At 50.8% G+C, this 24,306-nt stretch overlaps 1 protein-coding gene and 1 long non-coding RNA gene across 7 annotated transcripts in view; both read left to right on the top strand.

Annotated features, from left to right (window-relative positions):
* The window catches only part of LOC133265562 (uncharacterized), a 377,264-nt gene that overhangs the window by 236,668 nt on the left and 116,290 nt on the right, over nucleotides 1-24,306 (top strand). The window lies entirely within an intron of this gene.
* The window catches only part of ARHGEF6 (Rac/Cdc42 guanine nucleotide exchange factor 6), a 38,747-nt gene continuing 16,678 nt past the window's right edge, over nucleotides 2,238-24,306 (top strand). For 2 of the 6 annotated variants that reach the window (XM_061446198.1, XM_061446199.1), the window contains exons 1-10: nucleotides 2,239-2,617; nucleotides 3,593-3,676; nucleotides 11,162-11,246; nucleotides 15,799-15,926; nucleotides 16,322-16,523; nucleotides 19,335-19,405; nucleotides 20,430-20,524; nucleotides 21,962-22,057; nucleotides 22,624-22,746; nucleotides 23,838-23,976. In XM_061446198.1, the coding sequence (XP_061302182.1) occupies nucleotides 2,453-2,617; nucleotides 3,593-3,676; nucleotides 11,162-11,246; nucleotides 15,799-15,926; nucleotides 16,322-16,523; nucleotides 19,335-19,405; nucleotides 20,430-20,524; nucleotides 21,962-22,057; nucleotides 22,624-22,746; nucleotides 23,838-23,976 (1,188 nt within the window). In that variant the 5' untranslated portion in view covers nucleotides 2,239-2,452. Of the gene's footprint in view, nucleotides 2,618-3,592; nucleotides 3,677-8,030; nucleotides 8,132-11,161; nucleotides 11,247-11,713; nucleotides 11,900-15,798; nucleotides 15,927-16,321; nucleotides 16,524-19,334; nucleotides 19,406-20,429; nucleotides 20,525-21,961; nucleotides 22,058-22,623; nucleotides 22,747-23,837; nucleotides 23,977-24,306 lie in introns of those variants that run through there. The other 4 variants (XM_061446200.1, XM_061446203.1, XM_061446202.1 and 1 more) reach the window with 4 other exon arrangements.

Below are 24,306 nucleotides of genomic sequence, written 5' to 3' on the forward strand. Positions count from 1 at the left end.
TGGCTCATGCACTGCCTCAAACTTGATCATTGAAAGTCACTTGTTTAAATGTGAGGCATCAGTAAAATGCAGCAGAATAATACTCCACTGTTGCTCTTTGTGTTGGTTGTTTTCCCTCTGTGCTGAAAAAAAGAGCAAGTGACTTAGAGGAGAATAGGATGTTTTCTGAGCATCTGAATGCTGTTCTTGCTCCTGTGGCCATCCTCTTACTGATGTATCAGTCCTTTGATAACTGGGTATAGACCACCTCCCTTTGTTTAGTTTTTAAGTACTGTTATCCTATATAGTCATCCCTGGTGTAAATTGGGCTGCAAAGAAAAGTGTATTTGTAACTAGGGGGTGAAGGTTGACTGACAACTCATTTGATTTGTCCCCATCAGCAATAAACCAAAGTTGAGGTCTTCTCCAAAGACCAGAGTAGAAACTTCCTGCTTGGCAGCTATACCTTCATCTCTGGAGTAATTCTAGTGTAGGGGTGGGTGAACAAGTTGGAACATTTTTAAATGGGTCCTTTCTGAAAGATGTAAGGTTTGCCTTGAGCTGGCTAATGAGAAATGCCTTTGTGAATAATGTCTGCAGGCCTTTCAAGCAGTTGGTAAGTTCAAGATGTGGGAAGCATTTTCATTTACTGGTACATGCAACCAATAACATCTGCTCAGCTGAAACATGAACTAGTCATGAAACTAAACCTGCCTACGCAAAACGAGGTTTGGTTTAGAGGAGGGTCAAGTACTCTTCTGTGTTCAAGTTTGTAGCCCTGAGTTTGCTCTTTACATCAGAAACTGGTACGTTCTGATGAGGTGACAGAAGTGGGTGTCTCCATGTACCAGTGACTGTCCCCTGTAGGTCATTGAGCCTTAGTTGTCTTTGGCTACTCCAGAAAATGCAAGCTTTGAAAGTGGAGAGTGCAAGTCTCACTTCTGCAAAATAGTGCTCATGAGAACTGGAGAAAGGAGAAAACCCCCTCAAGTTCTTGTAATCAGTCATAAATCTGCAGTGTTTGGCACATATGGATAGTTGTAGATGCACTTCACCAGATAGCAATGAGTTCGATGGAGCTTCAGTTGGCTTTACTGTTCCCACTGTCTGCAGCTATATGTTACTACCATGTCCTTAGAGCAGAGAAATGGAACTCAGCCTGTCCTCACAAAGGTCAAAATGTGTCTAACCCTAAAAGAGCAATTCTGTTTTCTTACTGGTGGCTGCTAAAAGTAGGTCCCAGGAGCAGGCATAAGACCTGGAAAGTGGAGATGCAAACCCAAGCATGTTTACTGTATGTAATTTATCCTTCTGCTGTTCTATTCCTACCCTTTAAATCACTAACCCTAAGCAGTTTGAGACCACCGATGTCTTCAAAACAGTTGCTTCAAGTAACAGGATTAAGAATTGGCTGAGAACGTTGTCACTGTGCAGTGCTGGTCTCTAGGATATTTGTTCCTATGGTATTGCTTCAATCCATGCTGCTCCAACTTCTTTAGCATCATAAATGGAGAATGACTTCACTTTCCATCTCTTCCGGTGAAAGGACAGTTAAGGTGTCAGGACAACTGGATTTCTTCAAGTTAATCTGATCACTAGTAATGGTTAATACACCAGAGCAGGTGAAACTGATTAATTCCAGTGGATCCTGACTTGCTGGTGGAAAGGGACATTTTAACAGGATGAGTGAAATAGTTGGGAAGCTTAATGCTCAGCTTTGGAGGACTTAATTTTATGAACTTTCCTAAGTTATCCAGATGTTTGAGAGATGTAGCATCTCCCGAGCCCCAATTTGGATTAAATGTGCACTTACATAAAGCAATTGAAAACCCCATTATTTTTTCTGCATACAGTGCATGATCAGAATTCATTTTCAAAATTCAGATCTTGAAAACAACTCTTAAAAGGCAATTTTAATAACTAGGTTTGCCCCATGAAGTCAAAAAAGGCTGATTTAAAGTCAGTGTAATGCTGCTCCCAATCCTCTTTAGTGTGAAGTTCCGTTTTAAAGCTGTAAATACCTCTATTTACAGTAGTAAAGACAAATTTGTTTCTTGGGACAATAGCTATAAGTAAAGGCCACATTTGCCAGGCTACCAGAAGGAGAAAGTCATTAGGTATGTTGGAACTAGATGCTATTAAGGTCCATTCCAACCCAAACCATTCTGTGATGCTTTTGGTGGAACCAGAATCCACATAAACCACTTCTATTTCTAGTGATGTTGGAACTGTGTGGTTGACTGTCTTTAACAGAGCGCTAGAAGCTCTTGCTTCGAGAACAAGTTTGTTACCTCCCAGGAAGAGTACTTCTGGTTCTTAAGCTTTGGTGAATTTCTGTGCTGAGCAAAAAAAAAAAGGTAGTTTCACCCTGGAGCTGTGCAAGCAGCAGCAGAGGCAGGAAGATGTAATCACGGATGTGGGTTCCAGCAAGCTGCTGCACAGGAGAACTGCGCTGGCGGCACAGCGCTCCAGGATGAATCCAGAAGAACAAACTGTAACGTGGCTGATTTCCTTAGGAGTGTTAAATTCCCCGAAGAAAACAGTAGATGATCCCGAAGAGTTCCTGAAAGCTGCTCTCAAAGATGGAACTGTGCTTTGTAAACTCATCAATCGACTGCTTCCGGGATCTGCTGAAAAGGTAACTGCTCTCTCACGATGCATTTCTGGGAGCTTGAAACAGTAAAATCCTGCCCTGCTTTGTGCTTTGCTTTGGTAAGGTGAGCAAGGAGTATCAGCGACATGGTTTACACCTCACTTACTGGCACCTAATTGAGGGGACGGTGCAATTGTAGCTTTAGTCCTTTGATTTCGTCTCTACAGGCAGGAAAAACCACCAGAAGTTTGCAGTTGGCTAAGTTACACATGTTCATCCAGTGGCAGGAAATACCGGGCCTACCAGAGATCAAAATAGCTTGGTTTTGAATAGAAGGAGATGCAGTTTGTCTGTATTTACGTAAATGCCATTAGCTACAACTGTAAATGTATTCACTCTTTCAGAGCTCTTAGTGTAAAACACTTTGTTAGTCAGGAATAAAACACAAACCTTGCATCCATGCAAATCCATTGGTACTGAAGCTATATAAGCTCCTGCTGTAGTTTTACAGGGGATATATTCAGACCAGCCAAGAGCGTGGTAAGCTGCTGCAAGAGGAGCAAAAAGGGAAGGAGTCCAATGAGAGATAGGAAATGGCAACACAGAGGAGAATGCTGTTTAATTAAAAAGAAAGAAAACACCAGCTTCTCCACCCTGTAGGACAGGAGCCTTTATTTCTTGTGCACAAATCAGTTTTGCTGACTGGGAGCTCCCGATTGTGCTCATATGTGATGCTTGGGGTGCAGTGTGTTCTTAAAGGTCACCCGTTTCCCACTGCCGCTTGGGGCACTGGCATCTGCTGACATTCAACACAAGATGCCGACCATCTCGATGTGTGCATCACTTCCTCCAGTGGCTGGCTCTTCCTGCTTCGACAGCTTGCCTGCCTCCCCCAGCCGCCCCCTCCAGAAGCTTCCCTAATTCAGTATAAACTGCACATGTCAATATTCATGCAGAGCCCCCTGAATAGAGCCTAGATAGGAGGTAATGCAATGAGCTCAGTGGATTCTCTTTCTTTAGCACTGCCTGGAGCCTAAAAATGAAGCCGATTGCATCAGTAATATTCAAGAGTTCCTGAAAGGCTGTGCGCTTCTTAAAGTGGAGGTAAGTCAGCTTGGCTCCTTGCTTTTAGTGTCATAAAGTGCTTGTTCCATCAGCCTTTGGAAACAAGCCGGATACCAGAGGGATGAAATCGGTGTCGTTCCTCATCTTTTGTATGAGTGACAGCAATCAGAGCATGGGTAACTTAACATTCTGTCTGGAGAATGTGGAAACAGAGTGCATTGACTGTGAGCTTAACAGATTCCTTCTCGTCTTTTGAGACAAGCCGAAGTGGTCAGGCAGGAATACATGCAGCAATAAAAGGAGGTCTGTCAAAATAGAGTTGAACTGTGGACCTGTTTACGTTGTTTTTCAGTGTTGGAGAGAAGGGATTGCAGGGTTTAGCCTTGCTCTGATAGAAAATACTCTCAATAGTGAAGTATTTTCATCTCCTTGCAACCGTTGTGTGGGAAACTGCCAAACACATCATTGTACATTGATCCTTGTACATAAAAATCACCCTAATGAAGTCAAAAGACACCTTTTCAGTGGCTGTTACTGGTCTATCTAAATACTGATTCTCATGCTTAAGCATAGCTTGTATTTGCACGATCAGAGTCTAAATGACCTCAGAGGTCAGCTCCTTTTGCCATCAGATCTTTTACTAAGTGCGTATGGATTTAGAATGCAAAGACTTCTGTGTCACACTTAAATGCCTACAAGAAACTTGTAACTAAGAGCTGTCTGTCACTGTCTCCTTTGAAATGTGCCCAACACTGGAAGCAAAATACCTGCCAGAAGCAGGGACAGAATCCTTGGGCATTATACAGACTATTCAGGCACTGTGGTAAGAAGCATCCAACCCGTGGTAGCTCTGTTACTTGCACTTTTCCTTTGGTAGGTCTAAGCAAGCAAAAAGCCTTTCTTCAGCACCTTAGAGCAACCCAGCATGAATACACGCTCGTTGCAGAGCTGCTTCACCAGTCCATTGTTTCCCAGTAAATGCATCTCTCCAAGCCTTGCTGCTGCAGCAGCTTGAAGAACAGATAAATATAGACTCACCGAAGGCCTGCCACATCAGAAATCAGTTGTTGCCAGTCTTCTGGTGCTGGCCGTGTGATTTCCTCTGCTTTGAGAGGGTTTATTTTTGTGTTTGAAAACCGATCATAATGCTTGTAGTGGAAAACAGCAAAAAACCCAGGACCCTTAAAGAGCTCAAAATCAGGACGAGGGAATAGCCCTCAACCGTTGTGCTTTAGCATCTCGTAGTTTTAAAAGCCAGTTCTGCACTATTGCAGCCACACTCCACAATTTACAGGTACCAAGAACCAGCATCATTCTGTGTCCAGCTCTTGGTGTTGCTCTGATCCTCCCTGTGCTTTTTCTTCCTTGGTTTACACTTCAGAAAAGGCTTCTGACTTCTTTTTCCTTCTGATTTATAACCCCTTTTATCTTTGAAGTATTCTGATCCTTCAGGAACTCCCCCAGTGCTCATGTGGCCGCCCTGCACTCTGAAAGGAGACCTCAAAAGCTGAACAAAAGCTCACATCTCTCAAGCTTAAATTTTGCAGTGAAATGAATATGTTTTCTTGTTCTTTTTTTTCCCCCCAAATATGAAGTCACATTAGAACACAGGAACTTTGCTTCTCCCTCAGGAACTCCAGGCAGAGGAACACTAGAGGTAGGGCAGCTGAGATGGTGGGCAAGACATGGCCCAAGGCAGAGTGCTTTGGCTTCCCTCTGGCTCTTCCCATATTGCCAGCTTGTCTAAGTGCTCTCTGAAGGCAAAGCCAGGGCAGACATGGAAACCCTCTGTTCCTTCTGAAAGCTGCCCTGTTTGGATCTCACTGGCAAGGAGACTTCTGGTTCCAAGATCTATCCACCCTGAAGCTGCAGTGATGGGGTATTATGTCTAAGGAAGATGAGCATAGGATAGAAAATCTGTGCTGCTCCATTATCCCATCCTGAGGAAAGAGTAACATCAGGAAAGCTCTTGGTTTAATGGGTTTAAATGCCCTGGCCCACACCCTGGATTTGACAATAAAAACCTCATGGTTTGGTCAAATTCTGCCCTTCTCCACAGAGAACTCTTGTTCCTTAGATATGAAGAAGTAGCCTGGGACTGGATCTGAGCCACTTCTGTCTTCAGACTGACAAATGCATGTTAAGGTCAAAGATCCTGTTCCTGTTGCAGATGTGAGCGAAAGAGGATGTTCTGGGGGAATCAGAGCTCACAACTTCTACTTGTACAAAAGGGCCTCATCCTGGGGAATCTCAAGCATGAAAAACATCTTCTATGCCATTGGCATCCCATCCTGGCATCGTGTGGCCTCACTGTACTTTGCCAAAGCATCGCACCGTGCCTTAAACTTGGTTTTGTCGTAGATGTTTGTACAGCTGCCATCTGGAACCCATCACTTCAGTGGGCATTGCTAGCATGCAGGGCAGGGGAGCAGCGTGGAAGGTAGGGTTTCCAACAGCTTTGGGTTGAAACCCAAACAGGTAACTGCTTGCCAATCTCTTCCAATGGGGGGGCATGCAAAGAGGTTACTCCTGCAGAGGCACACATATGTGCTTCCCACCTACCCTTCTTTGTTGTCCTGGTAACCCAATCTTAGGAAGAAAAGCACATCGAGACAAACGGCACCTTCTCCTGCCTTACAGGAGCAGGGAAACATTTGGACATAGCGGAAGGAAAGGAGAAGAACACTCAGTGACATTCCTTTGAGGTGGCTCCATTAAGCTGCCGCAGCTCTGCAGGCCTGTGGTGTGAGCTGGAGTCATCCGTCTCATTGTTGGCTATAAATAACCAAAGTCTCCCTTAGCTTCAGCCCAGGACTGAAGCCTGCAACCATGTGCTGCTTCAAATGTGTCAGTCCTAGAACAGAAAGCATGCGGAGAAGCTGACACCTCCTGTGTACTAGGCAAGTGCTGCGATGAGCTGAAACAATGAGGCTGTGTCTAAAACTCTTCAACTGCTTTTCAGTCTGGCATTTGGTTCAAGTCATGAGAGCATCCATCAGCCCAACACTGCTGAGACAGAGGATGTGGGCACCTCTTTGGAGCTTAAGAGTCCTTAGTGGTTTGGACTGAGAAACAGTGGCTTTAACCTCTGAGCTGTGGCTGTGAGCCCAAGGTCTGGTCCAGCGAGTGAGCACTGCTAAGCTGGATGCAAGCAGGACAGAACCTGATGGTTTGTGCAGTCTAGTGTAGCAGATAGAGGGGAAAGATGATGAAGAAAGGGACAAATTGGGTAGGAAACACCTGGTCCTGCTTGTTTGTGAGGGCAAAATGGGAATTGTTCTTGGCTTTAGCTGTTGACACAGTAACAGCAGGTCAATACCTAAGCATCATTTACTGCTGAGGAAGGACAAGACCTTCATTCAGCAGCGTTTTATTGCCAATATGACCACAAAACTGCTAGCAAGGGGCTGGCATCTGTGTTGAACCAAGAATGTATCTGCAAGAGGAATCAATAGCTGGATTAAACCACACAGAGCACGCAGCATGGCACTGCCATTGCGGGCACAACCGAAGCTATTTCTGCAGCTGGAGGTGTTTTCAGCCTTCACCAAACTGTTTGTACCTCAAAGGAGTGGAAGAGCAGATGAAGAACCATCACCCCCTTGTGCTCCCAAAGCCTGCTCTGCTTTGGTTTTGCTCCCAAGCAGCGTTACCTTCCTAAGCTGGTTAACATCAAAAGGCAGAGCTGCCCAGCACGAGCGCTGGGGATGGGTATGTCTGGATTCAGAAGGACCCCGTGTCCCAGTCCCCTCCTGCTCACAGGGTGTGTGATGTCTTCTGACATCCCAAGGTCCCTGCATGGGTTTGGGACCCACAGCTGGGCTCCCCCCGGCTCAGTACAGCACATCCTTCCCTTTCCAGATGGGCACACACAGCACTGGTGCTGTGCTCGGGACGTGCTGTCTCTGAGAATCCTCAATGGAACCGCACCTCCTCTACAGGCCCTTCTGCAGCATTTCTCTTCTTGGTGGTGCAAACCTGCTGTAGTGATCATTTCAATAGCCTGGGGTTTCCTTTCTTATCCTATCCCTCCCTCATTTTTCCTGTCCTTTTTCTTGCTCCTTTTCTCCTTTCCCTTTTCCTCTGTTTCCTCTTTTTCCTTTCTTCCTTTTCCTGTTTTTCGCTATCCTTTCCTCCTTTCCTGTTTTCCTTTCCTCTTACCCCTCTTTCCTAACTCACTTTTCCCCCTTCCCTTCCCTTTTCCCGTTTCCCTTTTCCCTTCCCCATGCCTTTCTCTTCCCCCTTTTCCCACCTCCCTTTCCCTTTGCCGTCCGCGGCCGGCGGAGGGAGCTGCGGTCTCACGGCCGCACGGGTCCCGCAGCGAGCGGCGGGGCGGAGCGGGGCGGCGGCGCCGCCTGTCACTTCCCCTTCCCCTTCCCCTTCCCTTCCCTTCCCCGCGCCGCGATCCGGCTCCGGGTCAGAGCCGCAGCGGCCGCCCGCAGCCCCGACCGCCGCCGCCATGCCCCGGGGCTGCGCGCCCGCCCGCCCGCTGCCGTGAGTACCGACCGCGCTGCGGGCACCGGCACCCGCGCCGGGCATCCCCTTGTCCCCCCTCGGGCATCCCCCCACGGGTGTCCTCGCACCGCGGTGTCCCCGCTGGGGTAACCGGAGCGCGGATCCTTGCTGCGGGCAGCGGAGCCGAGGGGCCCGGCGGTGCGCAGGGCGCTCCCGGCTGCTGCCGGTGTCTGTCCCGCCGGGGAGCCCCCGGTTATCCCCGGCAGCGGAGCGGGGCGGTCCGGTCCCAGCCCTCGGGTTTGGGGCTTTGCTGGGTTTGCGGTGCGCTCGGGCTCGAAGCACAGCCCGGCTTCCCGGCACTTTTGCATCTCCCAACCCGGTCCTGGACGTTTGGGTGCTGGTAGCTTGCTAGGTGCAGCTGCGGGGGGGATTTTTCGAGCTCTTCTTGTCACTGCCCGGCGCTTCCTCGCCTCCTCGGTGCTTTTGGGAGGCCTGGCAGTGCGGCAGCGCAGGTTTCCCTCTGCCGGTGTGATGCCTGATGGAGCAGCCGGAGCTGCGGTCTGTGACTCTGGAAGTCGGGAGAGCGATTTAATAGAGATGCTCAGATGACAGCCTAGATCTAAGAGGGGTTTTGCTTACATCCACAGAGATGCTGTGAGGGCTGGAGCAGCTCTGCTCTGGAGCCAGGCTGAGAGAGCTGGGCTGGGTCAGCCTGGAGAAGAGAAGGCTCCTGAAGGGGAGACCTGAGAGCAGCTCCAGTGCCTGAAGGGGCTGCAGGAAAGCTGGAGAGGGGCTTGGGACAAGGGATGGAGGGACAGGCCAAGGGGAATGGCTTTAACCTGCCCGAGGGGAGACTGAGATGAGCTCTTAGGCAGAAGCTCTTCCCTGTGAGGGTGCTGAGGCACTGGCACAGGGTGCCCAGAGAAGCTGTGGCTGCCCCATCCCTGGCAGTGTTCAAGGGCAGGTTGGACACAGGGGCTTGGAGCAAGCTGCTCCAGTGGAAGGGGTCCCTGCCCGTGGCAGGGGTTGGAGCTGGAGGAGCTTTGAGGTCCCTTCCAAATCAGACTGGGATTCTGTGATCTTCCATTAGCTAAAAGCAAAAAACCTTTTCCCTTTCTATTTTTCTTCCAGCCCCACAGCTTGTCTGACAGTTAGGAATGGAATTACGGATGGATTGTGCTGGAAAAAATAATTTTTAGCTCATAAATGAGGACTTTTCTGTATGATTAATTTATTCTGGAACAAGCTGCAGAGTGTATTCACTACAGTAGCTGATCCAGCAGAGTTTTCCATATAGCTGCTGCTCCACGGTAGCTACTCCAGAGAATTTCTTCATGAAGGAAAGTCCTTACAGTTATTGCTAGGTTTGATGCTATAATTTCCTTCCCACCACCATTTTCCTCTGGACTTTGCCAGACTCTGAGCTTGCAGCATTATTCTGTGCTCGGAAGCATCAGGGCTGTTTTGTGCTACTTTAATGAAAGAAGATGCAGTTCATTCAAGGCAGGACTTGTTTTTCTGGACTTTCCTAAGTGGGGAAAAGAAGGGCTCTGATAGGGAATGACACAGAAGAGAGCTGCACACAGACATTCCTCCTGCTGTAACGTTGCATCCTCCGGCGGCTGCCAACAGGGTCAGCGCACACCCGGGCTCTCCATTACCATCTCCGTGTGCACGCAGACACCGGCGAGGGCTGGAGGCGATGCTCTGATAGCGCTGCCGGCGCTTGCAGGGCACAGAACTAGTTCATGCACCAGCTGGCACGGGGGATGCGGTCTGTGTGGTCCACAGGAGCACAGCCAAGTGAGTGAGGGCAATAGATCAGCTCGGAGACAGCCCAAGGTAGGTGGGGATGTACGGAGCGGTAGATGTGGAGCTACTGACTTTAATATCTCTAACGACAGCAGGCTGTCCCCCTCTGTTTCTATAAAGCCTTTCTCCCAGTGGCTGAGTCAGTTTGTAGATAGATTCTTACCATTCTGTGCTGCCCTCGTGGGACTTTATTGCTGCACTGTGTCTGTCGAGAGCAAGAGATGCTGCGAGCATCCAGCTCTGCGGAAGAGGCCAGGCCCCTTCCTAATGGAGAGATGCCAAGTGGGCTCAAGGAGCTCAGTGCGGAAAGGAAGAAAGGGCTGTTCTAAAGGGCAGTGCTACCCTCGAGGTACTTAAAGCCTCGTGTACTTACTTAGCAGGACATACTCGTGCGTGTTGGAAGTGTTTGTAAGTGGATGGTGTCTGCCAGGAGAGCTTTCAAACCAGCCTCGCTGTTCTTTGGATCTGTGGTCTCCATCTGCAAGACAATGTGTGTATGGGGGGTAGCAGATGGTGCCTCGGTCATACCGATAACGGGAGCTTTTTGTATCAGGAACAACTTGTATCGCTTCTCTTTGCTTCCTTAAGGGTAGGATTTGTGCAGTCGGTTGAGGGGGTTTCTCAGGTGTTAGGAGGGGTTGGAAGCTCAAATTGCCCCTCTTTGTGCTGGGAATGAGTTCTGAAGGTCTGGGTGCGCAAGGTCCAGTCACCAGTCGCAGGAAATAAGCCCTTGCTAATTGTGTGTGTCTGTTTGAGGCTTGGGAATGCAGAATTCCTTAGAGTGGAAGTTTTGCCCATAAAATAACTGCTTTTGTCTTCCTGTCAAAGCGTGTATATGCATTATATGTGCCATATTGCAGCAGCAGCAAACTGTGTGTTTGTGTCTTCTGCTGCTGACAGTGTGTGTGTATATCTCTGTCTATGTACAGCCTCCATCTCTTCAGCTTTCGGTAGCAAAAAATAGCAGCAAAATCTTTCCTCCCCTCAAGGCAAGCAATAACCTTCCCCGTGATGCTCTGCAAGTCCCTGCTCTGCAGCCAGCACTGATTCCTTCCTCCCCTTGTCCCTGATGTTGTGATGGGAATGCTGCCAGGTCCCCCTGCCCTGCCCCAGGAATTCCTTCACTGTAAAGGGATGTTGTCAGCCCCGAATAAACCCCTTCCCTGCAGGCAGAAGGGCTTCTCAGTCCTTACCAATACCCTCACACAGCCCCAGTGGGGTGTTTTGGGCTCAACTGACCAAGTTCCTCTTTGGCAGGTGTTTGATCCATATGATTTGTACACCGGAGAGCAGTTCATCAAGGTCCTGAGCACGTTAACAGCTCTAAGCAAAGCTACTGAAGGTAAGAAACAAGGAGGTTTTTCTGTTGTCTTTTCAGTTCCTCTCCTACAAATGCCGGCATGGGGGGTGTTTGTTTGGTACTTCCCGGTTTGTGATGGTTTCTGGAGGCTTGGGCTGATGCTGGATGGTGGGATTGGTACTTCATGCTTCTACCAACCCCAGGTTTAAGTGTGGCTGCGTGCGCTTTGCTGGCTTAGATCATTGCTTTCCACAAAGGGACCTCTGCTCACTTTTGATGGCATGAAGGGACCTCAAAGTAGGTCACTGTAAAGGAGCCACGATGTAAATGAGCATGCACCTCCCAAAATGCAAATAGCAGGGTTTGAATAGTGCGTTTTCAAGCCAAAGAGAAAAACAGGTCCATCTGCCCCATGTCCTTACTGAATGCCCAAGCAGACGTGGTGCTCTGTCAGTTGTATTGATGTTTCTCTCTCCCTTGGTCCATGGAGTAGGCTCCTGGATTTGGGAATCAAGCTCATGGCTTGTCCTGCCTCTCTATGTGCTGTTGAAGCCAAGCAGATCAGCTCCTGTGGTTTCCATCCCAAAGATGGAGCTCATCCCTTCAGGCTGCTTTAAACTGATACTCAGTCCCATAGGCTGTGAAAGGAGAGGTTCAACAGGGAGGATGATGGCAGTGCAGTGCTCTGGGGAGGGGTGAGAGGACCAGGGTCTCTTTCCTGAGGGCATGGGGAGCAGGGCTGCATGGGGTTGGGAAAGGTTTGCAGGGTGGAAGGTGTTTGTGGCCCCTGGTCATACAAGTGGACTTGCAGAGTCCTGGTCACCCACCAAAGTGCAGCAGCAGCAGTTCTGTTTCCCTGCTGCACGTTGCACTGTAGCCTATTGAAAGGGGGGAAATTCAAACACAAACCCCACTGTTTTCCTTTAATGGGAGGGTTTTTTCCTGTTGGTTTACTGCATTTTTGCCTGGCTGTGGTCTGTGATGGGTTTCTCGGTTGTTTCAGGCCAGGTTGGATGGAGCTATGAGCAACATGCTCTAGTGGAAGGTGTCCCTGCCTATGGCAGGGGTTGGGACTGGATGAGCTTTAAGGTCCATTCCAACACAAACCAATCTGGGATTCTCTGATTCTCTGAATATATATATATGGTGTATAATGGTATATATGTGTGTGTGTATGTGCATATAATGCTGCTGTGAAGCAATTCAAGTTCTTAGGCTGTCCTTCTGCAGCCAGCACTCAGCTCAGCCTCCATTTCTCTCTGGAAGTCAGTGACCCGTGATTCAGTCCCAGCACATCTCCTCCCAGCCTCTGCCTGCTCTGCTGAATGGCAGCACCCCGTGTGCCCATGTAGAAAGCTCAGGGTGTGTAACACGCAGGTTACCTAGAGCAGGAGCAGCCTCTGCAAACGCTGTCATTGGGATTTGACACGAGCTTCATTGCTCTGAAAGCAAAGAGGGAGAAACTTCCCTGCCTCTGTGCTCGCCTGTTGCTGGGCTGTGATGGGGTGTGTGTGGGGCCGTTGTCGCAACCTTCCCCTTATTTCCAGCTCTGTTCTGGCAGCCACCCGTGTGCCAGCTCACCCCTGCAATCACTGCACAAGGCTCGGGATGCAGCTTTGCTGGGGAGTAGTTTCTATCACCCGTTAGCGACGGAGCCGTAGGGAAGCTGGGATGATCCTTGGGTTTCATGGCAAACATCTGTTTGAACATATGCTTCCCCTGTCGAGATGTTAAAAAGCGCAATGCCTGCGCCATAATTAGCTGCTCAGGCAGAGAGCACCCTTGGGAAAAGTACAGGGTAAAATAAATACATGTCTCAAACAGTTGCTTCTTGGTGGCTTGGCCAAGTTCCTTGAGAAGCAGGAGCCTGTGTGCTGCAGGCCACCACTGCAGAGAGCCCGGTTTGCCTGTCCCACCAGAGGATGAATGGAGCATCAGGACAAGCGTGGTACCCTGCTACGGCCAGCGCATCCCGCCGCCTGCAGAGCTGCTGCATCCCAGCCCCCTTGTCGGAGGCCGAGGGAAGGAGGTGACAAGGAAACACCGTGGGAATGTGTTTCTGAGCATCCATTTGAAGTCCAGATCCTTGTGCCTTCGTGGATCTTGTTATGCAACCAACCGGAGGGGATAAACTCAGCGTTCAGCAGCTGCCCACCACATAGCAGCAATACGGAGCTGATGCTTTTATCTGACAGTGAGGGCAGGGGAGGAAAACCAGCTGTGCTGGATCAGACGAGGCTCATCTGCCAAAAATAGCGTAGGAATGTGAGCAGAAACCCCAGCTATTTTAACCATAGTTTAAGCAACATATGGCAGCAGCGTTCCATGCTGGACCAGGCGTAAAATAGGACGCTGTCATGATGCCATATAAATGATACGTTTCCCTGCCAAACTGTCGAAGTCAGTTTTACATTTGTTTCTAGGTTGCTGCAAGATATTTATAAAGCCTTGTGGAAGCTTGGGAGGGGCAGGGAGAAGCATCAAAACCTACAGTAACCGAGTCGTTCCCGTGGGACTGGGGCTGATGGCTTGAGTAAGTCCAGACTCTTGGGTCACATCCTCCCTTTTCAGATGGAATCAGGGGAAGAACATCTCAGGCTGGCAGCCGTCCACCCCTCCTGGCCTGGGAGTCACTGGGAGCAGCCGAAATCACTGCTGCTCCAATCTCAGGATGCTCCAGAGAAATAACCCCCCCCCACACACACAGAGTCTGTGTTTTTAAAGTGGGTTTTCCATGCGGAGCTGTTTTGCTGTTGCTGCAGCGCAGGGAGCTGGGAATTCGCTGTGTGGTTGTCAAGCAGTTGTGTAATGAGCAGAAAACTGACTCACTGACAGCACATACTGGGAACGTTGTCTGTTGCTGGAGCAGGGACTGGGCAGACTGGTGCGTGGGTATGGGAGGGATGAGGGTTTGGAAGTCGTAGTCATGGACATGATCCCCATTGGGCAAGGCACTGGGGAAGGACAAAGCACATCCGTGCTCCTGGAGCTTGCAGTTTGTATTGCTCCAGGTCCAATCAGGGATGAAGTGTTTTCCTATTGAGACAAGAATCCTCTGGGAAGAATCAAAGCCCGGCTGAGTTCCTGTAACTCCCACCAGACTTCCCCTCTGGAATGGTTTTTCCATGTTGATGTTCAGGCTGGAGGAGAATGGGGGAACAGCAGCTTTAGAGCTTGTGTTTGCTGGTTCCTGAGCACACTTTGGGGCTGGATTCACCCTCTCCTCTTGCAACATTTCCAGTGGAGAACTCCAAACGTTATGTGGGGACTTGCACAGGCAGCACAGCAATGCCCGCGGACCATTCCTCTCTGGTCCCCTTTGGAGGCCCATGGCAATACCAGGTCCACAGTGCAGGTGGAAAACGGCAGCTCTGGAATAAGGGAATGCTCTTAAATCTACAAAGAAGCTGCAAGGCAAATCTCAACAGTTGTTCCCAGCTTACCAGGATGATGGTATCTGCTGTTGCTTCATTTGTGGACCATGACACATAGGAAGGAGCATTGCCCCACAGGGTGGCGGGAGGTACAGTAGCAGAGAAGCACTGGGAATTACTGGGTGCCTGGAATCCCAGGTGTTTCCTGCTCCACAGCATCTAAACAGGGTTCTGGGGCTGAGAAACAAGCCCAGTGTGCAAAGTGAGGAGCTTTGGGTATGTCAGAGAGACAACTCCAAGAGCTGCGGATGATGCTCTGAGCCCTTCCATGGGGTTACACCGCTCTTCTTCCTCAGTGCAGCCTGAATCCCTCTCTCACAGGGCTGATGGCAGCAGGCCATGGGCAGGGATCAGGATGGTGCCCAGCCTCTTTCAGCTGTATAATGAACCCAGAAGGACTCATCTGAATAGAGGAGTGATTGTGTGACCGGCTGTCCAGCATTCCTCCCCGAGCAGCGCTTGCTCAGGGCCCAGCAGCTTTCCCCATTGGGCAGCATTGGACCAAGTATTCTTTTTTCCTGCAGTTTCCTCTCTGAATTATTTAATGGATTAATTCTAGTGTTGGACTTCCCCAAATACTGCAGCTGGCTGACAAATCCTGAGGTCTAAGAATTATTCATTCCCAGGGCTTTTATTTGCCATTCGCTTTTCACATAGAATCATGGCATGGTTTGGGTTGGAAGGGACCTTAAAGCTCCTCCAGTTCCAACCCCTGCCACGGACAGGGACCCCTTCCACTAGAGCAGCTTGCTCCAAACCCCTGTGTCCAACCTGGCCTTGAACACTGCCAGGGATGGGGCAGCCACAGCTTCTCTGGGCACCCTGTGCCAGCGCCTCAGCACCCTCCCAGGGAAGAGCTTCTGCCTAAGAGCTCAGCTCAGTCTCCCCTCGGGCAGGTTAAAGCCATTCCCCTTGGCCTGTCCCTACATCCCTTGTCCCAAGCCGCTCTCCAGGTTTCCCACAGCCCCTTTAGGCACTGGAGCTGCTCTCAGGTCTCCCCTTCAGGAGCCTTCTCTTGTCCAGTCTGACCAAGCCCAAAGGCTTTTTAAGGGGCATTTCAGTGGAATCCCGTGATTTGATGTGTGGCTTTGCTTTGCTGGGGTGTAGAAGGAATGGGGGACAGTTGGCTGAATCTCGGCTGTTGTTTTCCTCTCCAGCAGATCAGCCATCCAAGGGGCCATGTTCACATCTATCCTCTCTTAGCTCCGCGGCTGGAGGTGCCCACACGGACTCCAACGGCGCAGCTTCCCAGTCAGCGAGGGTGCTAAGGAGGCAATCCAAGCCCGTGGTATCCTTTCTTTAACATCTCCCAAGGGTTTGATGGCGGCGGGGTAGAGGGGGGTGAGTAGTACCCCTGGGTCAAGCACACCAGGCTTGTTCTCCCTTCATCTCCATCACGGCTTCGCTGCCTTGGTTGGGGATGGTGGCTTCTTCCAAACCACAGTGCTCCTCTGCGTGACAGGAGGCGAGCGATTCCTGTCTGCTCTCCATTGCCCTGTGAAGCTGAATCCATGCTTGTGGTCCTCTGGCAGGACTGCTTACACAACAGAAAGCCATTATTGCTTGTCCTAAAGAGCAATACTGGAACCCCAGCTGTCACAACAAAGCAGAACAATGCCTCGTCCTCGTGCTTTCTGCTTTCTTGGACTACTTACTGATGTTTTCCCATGTTTCTTTCCTTAGGAGATGACCGAGAATGGCAGCCATCAGCTGGTGGTAAAGGCCAGGTTCAACTTTAAGCAGACCAATGAGGACGAGCTCTCCGTTAACAAAGGAGACATTATTTATGTCACCCGTGTTGAAGAAGGGGGCTGGTGGGAAGGGACCTTGAATGGAAAAACAGGCTGGTTCCCAAGCAACTACGTCAGGGAAATCAAATCCACCGGTAAGCACATTGCTTCCAGGGGCTGATCGAATGACAGCGCTGTAATGCAGTGGAGAGCCTTGTGCCTTTGGGAAATTGCTGCTATTTATTAAGGACCATTTGCATCCTTAAAGCATCAGGGCTAATGGAAGGATGAATGGGGCTAGAACGTAAAGCCTCGCCTTGTGCATGAGTTGTTTGAGAGCTGCTTCTCCCTATTCCCCATTCTATTGCTCCTTGGGTGTTGCCGGAGGATGCAGGCAGAGATGGCTGCGTTGGTCCCCTTTGTCCTGGGAGGCAGCCAGGTTATTCCAGTGCCTGAGCACGGTGTTAGCTCTTTGTTAGAGACCTCGGTCAGGAGATGTGTTTGTGTTTGATCCTGCTCTTTCTGGCAGTGCTGGAATGGATGCTCACGGTCCTATCCAACCAACAACGCTTTATGGCCCCAGGGAATGGTTCCCTTTTGTCCATAGCCACGGTTGGTTTCACATAGTGCATTTCCCCCCCCTCCATGCATCTTCTGCTGTGATACTGAGAAAGGAAGAGGGAGGGATGATCCATGTGGTGACATTGGCCTTCATTGAGCTTTGTCTTGAGTGTCCTTCCCTTCTGCGATGTGATTTTAACCAGATGTGGGGTGGTGATGACAGGAAGCAAGCCCCTGTAGCCTTACGTATCCATTCAAACCACTCACCCCCTTGTGCTTCCGAGGCTGTTGTGTGACAGAAAACTTGTTTCTTTACCAAATTCAACTTAATTCCTTAATGTGCCTCGAGGGTTTACCCCGGACAGAGACCTCTTGTGTGCTCGGTGCTGGTTTTATGGCTCAGGATCAGCCCTGGCCTCTAACACACGGTCTGCAAAGCGTACAGCCCCTTTAGACATCCTTGCTCCCACACTTGGAAGCACAAAAGCAAAGGAAGAAAGAATAAAAGCAGCGATTGCTCAGAATGAGGCCAGGTTTTGTTTAATTCGACATGAAAAAGTCATTGTTAGGATAACCCATCTCTCACTGTTTCCCCTTGGGAAATGATGTCTGAGCTGGAGCAGGCCTTGCAGCGGGTTGAAGTCTTGTCTGGCACAACCCAGGAATCACTAATGAAGTCAGTGAGGAACATTATTAAGAAAGGAGAGCAAACTTCAGTCCTCTGGGGGAATCTGATGGGAGCTGCATGAAATAACAGCACCTCATTGAAGCCGAGGGTGAGCCTCCCATCGATCAAGGTGGAGGACCCCATCCCTACAGCTTTTCCCTCCAGATCCTCTCTCCAGCACCCATTTCACATGGGAGGAGGCTTGGTTCCTTCGTTCCCCTGCTCTCCGCTTGCTCAGGACACGTGGCTGTGTTGCAAATGATGGATGCAGGGATGGATGCTGACCCCCTCCTGCCCCAGGACTGGGGGCTGCAGCCCTGGGGAGCTGCTTCCCTCACCTCCCAGGTGTGGGACTTGTCACTCTGAATGGAGTTTATCAGCAGTGTCTGTGCCTCACTGTGTCCTAAGAGTGCCCTTTGGGTGGGAATGATGTGCTGTGTGGAGCAAAGCTGCTCCGAGGCTTTAAATGAGGCACAGAGCTCCCGGCTGGAAGTGACAGGGAGCTCTACAAGGGCAATGATTAGACAGTGCATCAAGCTGTGCTTTCCAGGGGCTGCATCTATCAATTTCAAGCTTCTCCCGTGCTATCAGTGTGAAAGTAATTGCTGTCGGTGGGACTTAGCAATGCAGAAGGAAGTTTGCTGATGACACCAGGCTGTGTAATGCAGTTGACACGCTGGAGGGATGGGATGGGATCCAGAAGGGCCTGGACAGGCTGGAGTTCAACAAGGCCAAGGGCAAGGTCCTGCCCTTGGGTCGGGGCAATCCCAGCACAAACACAGGCTGGGGGAGGCTGGATGGAGCAGCAGTCGAGGGTCTTTGGACAAGGGCCTGTAGGGACAGGCCAAGGGGAATGGCTTTAACCTGCCCGAGGGGAGACTGAGATGAGCTCTTAGGCAGAAGCTCTTCCCTGTGAGGGTGCTGAGGCGCTGGCACAGGGTGCCCAGAGAAGCTGTGGCTGCCCCATCCCTGGCAGTGTTCAAGGGCAGGTTGGACACAGGGGCTTGGAGCAAGTGGAAGTGCTCTAGTGGAAGGGGTCCCTGCCTGTGGCAGGGGTTGGAGCTGGAGGAGCTTTGAGATCTCTTCCAACCCAAACCATTCCCTGATTTGATGGTTTCCAGGTTTATTCAAATCTACCTTCATTCAGAGAAGGATTTTGCATCACAAATGATGTGGGGGTCAGGGTCCAGCCCCTCCGTGGGTGTTGGCATCAAGTGCCTTGTGAATCACCTGGAGCACAACGCCGGATCCAGCATTTCTGATAGACAGCCAGTTTGAAACCCCAGATTTTGTGGGCTGGTTGGAGCTACGCTGTTGCTCCAAACAGTGCCAGACACGGGGCTGCTGCCAGGGATTTCAGAGCAGACCTGTAAGGGAGCTGGCAGGGGCTGTGCAGTGCTGCTCACTCGGCTGCTGCTCTGTCACAGAATCATAGAACAGTTTGGGTTGGAAGGGACCTTAAGATCATCCAGTTCCCACCCCTGCCATGGGCAGGGACGCCTCACACTAGACCTTGTCACCCACCAGTCCCTGATGGGTGAAACGATGTCAAGCATCCTTGTAACCCCCTTCAGATGCACAGCTTTGAGCTGCTCCTGGTTCTTCTGAAGCAGGCAAACCACCCCGCAGCTGAAGGGCTGTGTTCACGGGGGTGATGCTATGTTTGTGGCGCTGACTTTTCCTGCTGGGACAATGCGAGCTGTGCACTGTCATTTACTGATGTGTTTTCTATGTGCAGATAAACCGCTCTCTCCCAAAGCGTTAAAAGGACTTGAAAGCACTCAGCTGACAAAGAATTATTACCCGGTGGTAAGTTCCAAAGTGCTGATCATACATTTTAATAAGCAGTGTATTATTAGGCTCCTGAAGTGGCTCCTTCCCTTAGAAATCATTGGAGCAGTTGGTAACAACTGGGGACGTGACTGTAGTTCAATGCGGTTGTTGCCATTCCCTTGATTTAGGGCTGTCGAGACAATGAATGGAAGTTGCTGCTAGATGTCAAGAGGAGAGACTCTAGGGATAACACAGCGGAGGTGGCAGCTTTGAGATGGATGTTGGGGAGCACAGTGTCTCTGTTCCAGTCACTGCCGTGGGCTGCAGGGTGTTGATGGGCAGATAACGGCAGGGCATGAAGGAAGCCAGATGAGGGCTCTGATCCCTGGGGTTGGTTGGGGATGTTACACCCCTGCCTGTGCCTTGGAGATGGGGCAGCCCCACAGCTCCCAGCCTGGCTTGTTTGCCTGGCCTGGGCTATGAACTGGGGCTGCAGAATGCACGGAGGAACCTCCTTCACCAGCCTGAGATCTGGCAAAGGGGGGCAGGCACCTTCCTGCAGTGCAAGGGAGTTGAGACGCCTGCATGCGAACATCCCCGGCTCTCCGTGCCGCAGGTGGGACGTGCTCATCAGTGCGTCTAAATGCGTTTCAAGCAAAGCGAAGCAGAAATGCTGTGTCCAGAGAGCTGGGGACCACCTCCTCTGTCCCCAAGGCTCATCCACACCGAGAAACCTGAGTGCTGAGCGGCAGCATGCAGGCAGGGGTTGGCCAGGGATGAATTGGCTGCTGAGAGGTGAACTCGGAGCTGGGCTGACGCTGTCGTCGCGCTTTGCCAGAGAAGGAGCAGCCTTTAACACCCCCTTTCCAGCCCTGCTCCAGTTTCCAAAGTCAAATCCCCAGATTGGACTCCCAATCCTGAGCGTTCTGGGGTCTGCGTTAGCAAATGTAATCTATGGGCTTGAAATGCACTTCCATGCTTTTCCCTGCCATGAAGCTGATGTCGTGTTCCTGAGTCGCTGGCACAAGGATGTACTCAGTGCTGTGTCTCTCACCCTTAGGTGTTGCAAAACATTCTGGAAACAGAGCGAGATTATGCGAAGGAACTACAGTCACTTCTGGGAACTTACTTAAGACCCCTCCAGTCTTACGATAAGTAAGCTATAAGGGCATCCGAGGTGCAGAGAACCCCGTAAAATGGACCAGAGCTCATTACTTCCCTGCTTGTGGATGTTGAGGGCTTGCTGCTGCTCTTCTTGTAAAGCCTCACAGCTTCCCCGTGAACCACAAAAGCCCCCACATTGTAGCTCCTGCTCTTCCCTGTTCCTCAGAGGTGCTGCAGGCATCGGGCTGTGTTCGAGATGGGCAGCTCCTCCTGTTAAACCCTCTGTGTGGCTGTTGCACCATGCGCGTTCCCAGTGGTACACCTTGCATGGCTTCTCCCCTTGCCGTCTGCCCTGGTGTGACTTCTCAGCCCCAGGGGGTACCTCCTCATCCTCTCTTTACTTGGTGCACGATCCCGTGTATTCTTGGTGGTCAGACTGCCTCTTGCTAGATCCAAACTGCTGCTGGGCAAGAAGTGACTCCCCTCTTCCTGCATTCCCATCTGCACAGCTACCAGCTTTTAAGTGTCTCCATGCTTGGGAAGAGTGTGCTGCCATCCCTTAGCAGCACCAGGAGGGACACTGCCAGGGCTTACCTGTGGAAGAAGCTGATGTGTTCCCATCCATGCAGAGGCAGCACACGCCGCCCTGTGCTTACTCAGCATGCTGGTGCCTATCAGTAGGTTCCCATTGACAGTCTCACCCTGGTGCAACATCTTCACCTCCTGCATTGCTTCAGCTTCACTCATTTCTTCCAAAGGTGCCATCAGTGACCCTGTCCTTGTGTCTGCGTTTGGGGCTGGGGTCCCTGTGGCTGAGCACGCTGCAGGGGGACTGGGTACTCCAGAGCATCACAGGCAAAGAGCAGTGTGGTCCAGCCTGGAGAGATGGGGCAGTGGTGTCTTACGGCCTTTGTATTTAAACCTCTCCTCCCTCCCCAGATCTCCATGTGGGATATATTCAGCTGTGAAAACATCTCGTGCTCTCAGCCTTGTAGGCAGCAAATGAGGGTGGTGCGAGAGGGACTCTGGGGATGGCTCTCTCAGAAGCACACGCATAAGGCTTTGGCTAGGAAGAATCCACCTCTCGCAAGGAACAAAGCCAGCCCTACCCAAGGAGCAGCTCTGCAGGACCCTCCTGCCACAGGGAACCGCACAGCGTGAATCCCTGCAGACAAAGCTGTCTGTGTCCACACCTTCCTCCCCGCCCCTGGCTGAAATCCCGTCTGTCTGTGTCTATTAGACAGCTAAACATGGGAGCAGATTAGTGTGATTAAGTGATTAAAATCCAATTAAGATAATCCTTGGCAGCAGGCATCTTCTCCGGGATGCTGTGGTCTGTAGCACATCGTGGGGTTTGGATTTTCCCATGTCTGATGGTGTAGCCGGGGAAGGAGAAATTCCTGGGTCTTTCTGGAAGGACAGATACCATGGGGGATGCTCCCTGGAGCGACCCCTCTCTGATGCTCCTTGTTGATTTGATTCTTTTAGGCTCAGTGCTGGGGACATTGCGTCGTTGCTGGGAAACATGGAAGAAATCTCTGCATTCCAGCAGACACTGAACCAAGCCTTGGAAGAAGTTGCGAAGTAAGCTCATGCCATAGCACTGAGGTGGTTAAGCTATTAAACTGCAGCTAAAAATAATAGAAAGACCTGTTCATTAATGTTCCTCCTGGCTGCTGTCTTAGGCTTGTTAAATAGAGCAGGGAATAACAGGATTGAAGAGGCAGGAGGGAAGGTAGAAGAAGCTCTGACATCTCTACTGTTAAGGCATCTGCTGAATGAGAGTGTCACCAGACCTGACATGGAAGTGTACCTAGACCAAAGGTGCAGACACAAACAGGGTGGGAGACCTGGCAGGCAGGCAGGTAGGGATTGCCAGCGGGCAAAGAGCAGGTTATTAAGGGTGATGATTTCCCACAGGGAAGCAGCAGATGTCTGCAGCCTTAGCCTTGCTTCTCCTTTGGAAGGGCTGAAAGCAGATGGGGAAGAGACTGAATATTGGGAACGTTGGGTATTCTGCTCTGTGCTGCAGTTACATGGTGGCTTGGGAATGTCCTGGTGCAGCAAGTGGCCCCTGGGCAGATCCCTGAGGGCGCTGTAGGTGCAGGGTGCAGAGCAAGAGGCTTAACATGACGAGTTGGTGTCCACAGGCTCCCCGAGAACCAGCAGCGTGTGGGAGGCTGTTTCATGAACCTGATGCCCCAGTTCCGCTCCCTGTACCTGACCTACTGTGCTAACCACCCCTCAGCAGTCAACGTGCTCACACAACACAGGTGAGTGATGGAGCAGGAGATGGAGGCTGAAATCCTACCTTTAAAATGTTCCTTTTATCAACACTTGGCTTCGTGTGGCTTCTGAACTGTAGTTTGACAATAGAGCAAGCGGATAACATGGGAGCCTGCTGCTGGGAAAACTGCTGGAGCTTTGGGCTCTTAGCTCCAGCATGGACACAACTCGTGCTGCTTGTGTTCACAGCTCCTGTCTGCCCATACAGGACTCTTCAGTAGAACAGAGGCAATCTCAGCCCTTGCAGTAGCATCTCCTATGATTGTTGCTTGCTTTCAGACCCACTCACACAGGGGAGTGTGTTCCCGTGTGGCACTATGGTGTGTGGAGTACATCACTGCAAAAGGAGGGTGGTCATCAAGTCACCCAGTCACCTGAGTTGTCAGTTGTTCAAGCACATAGTTGATTTGCAGGGTCATTGGTACATAGCAGTAATACCATCTTTCTTCATGTCCCACTTGAATTTGAGTCATGTCGTGCTAAAGAGCATGCCAAGCCAAAGGCATACATCTGTGTCATCTCTAATGCACTTTAGCTGTCCTCCCTGCAGTGATAGGAAAACCAGAACCCCTGGCCATACTGTTTAAGCCTTCCCATTCAGCAATGGGAGATCACAATGTATTTATTTACTTACCTCCCCAAATCCAGCTTTGATTCAGCCCAGCGCAAAACCTGACTCCTGTAAATGACTCACTCTTGTGGTTGCTCAATCTGACCCCTTTCCTTCAATCAGTCCAAGAACCAGCTTTGGCAGATGTGCTGACACACACAGGCCATGTATTCCGGGGTGATGTCCGTGCTACCACCTGCATCACTGCTCCCAGCAGCATCCCAGTGCGCTGCTGCAGCATCCTCCAGCACAGCACCTCCCCTGCATCCCTGGGGAGCAGGGTCTTGCTTGGCTGGGAGCTCACAGCTCCCTGCTGGGTCTGTGGTGCTGAGGTGCTCAAAGTGAGTGGCTGAGCTGCCTTGGGAAAGGCAGAGCCCTGGCCATGAGGAGAGTGTGGGAGGCAGCAGAACGCAGCCCTTGGCGGTGGCGAGCCCTCCTCCTCCTCCTTGTTGTTGTCTCTATTTATAGTGATGAGCTGGAGAAGTTCATGGAGAGCCAGGGTGCGGCCAACCCCGGCATTCTCATCCTGACCACGAGCCTCAGCAAACCCTTCCTGAGGCTGGATAAATACGTGACGCTGCTGCAGGAGCTGGAGCGGCACATGGAGGTAGGTGGGATGCAGGGGGGGCTGCTGGGCAGGATGTGCCCCTTGATGCTGCCCCCTCCACCTCAAACTGCTCAAGCACCACATTGCTACAAGTACTTACTACCCCTCCTACCCTCCGAGGAGGTGTCCCACCTCCGGGGGATATTAGCTACCATTCAGATTAGAAGTGAGGAAGCAGTGGAAGTGTCGGGGATGTTGCAGGAAGGCATTGCCTGCTCTTTGCTCCAGCCCATCCTCAGAGACGGGCTATTTCCAGCCCAAGTAAAAGCAGAGTTGAGGGTCAGGCCACAGCTGGTATTTATTTGCACAGCGGTTAATAAATCACTGTTT

This window comes from Pezoporus flaviventris, unplaced genomic scaffold, assembly GCF_033815535.1.
Source record: "Pezoporus flaviventris isolate CSIRO_AGI_PZ_B2104156 unplaced genomic scaffold, CSIRO_AGI_Pfla_v1 ptg000005l, whole genome shotgun sequence".
NCBI classification, from domain to species: domain Eukaryota; kingdom Metazoa; phylum Chordata; class Aves; order Psittaciformes; family Psittacidae; genus Pezoporus; species Pezoporus flaviventris.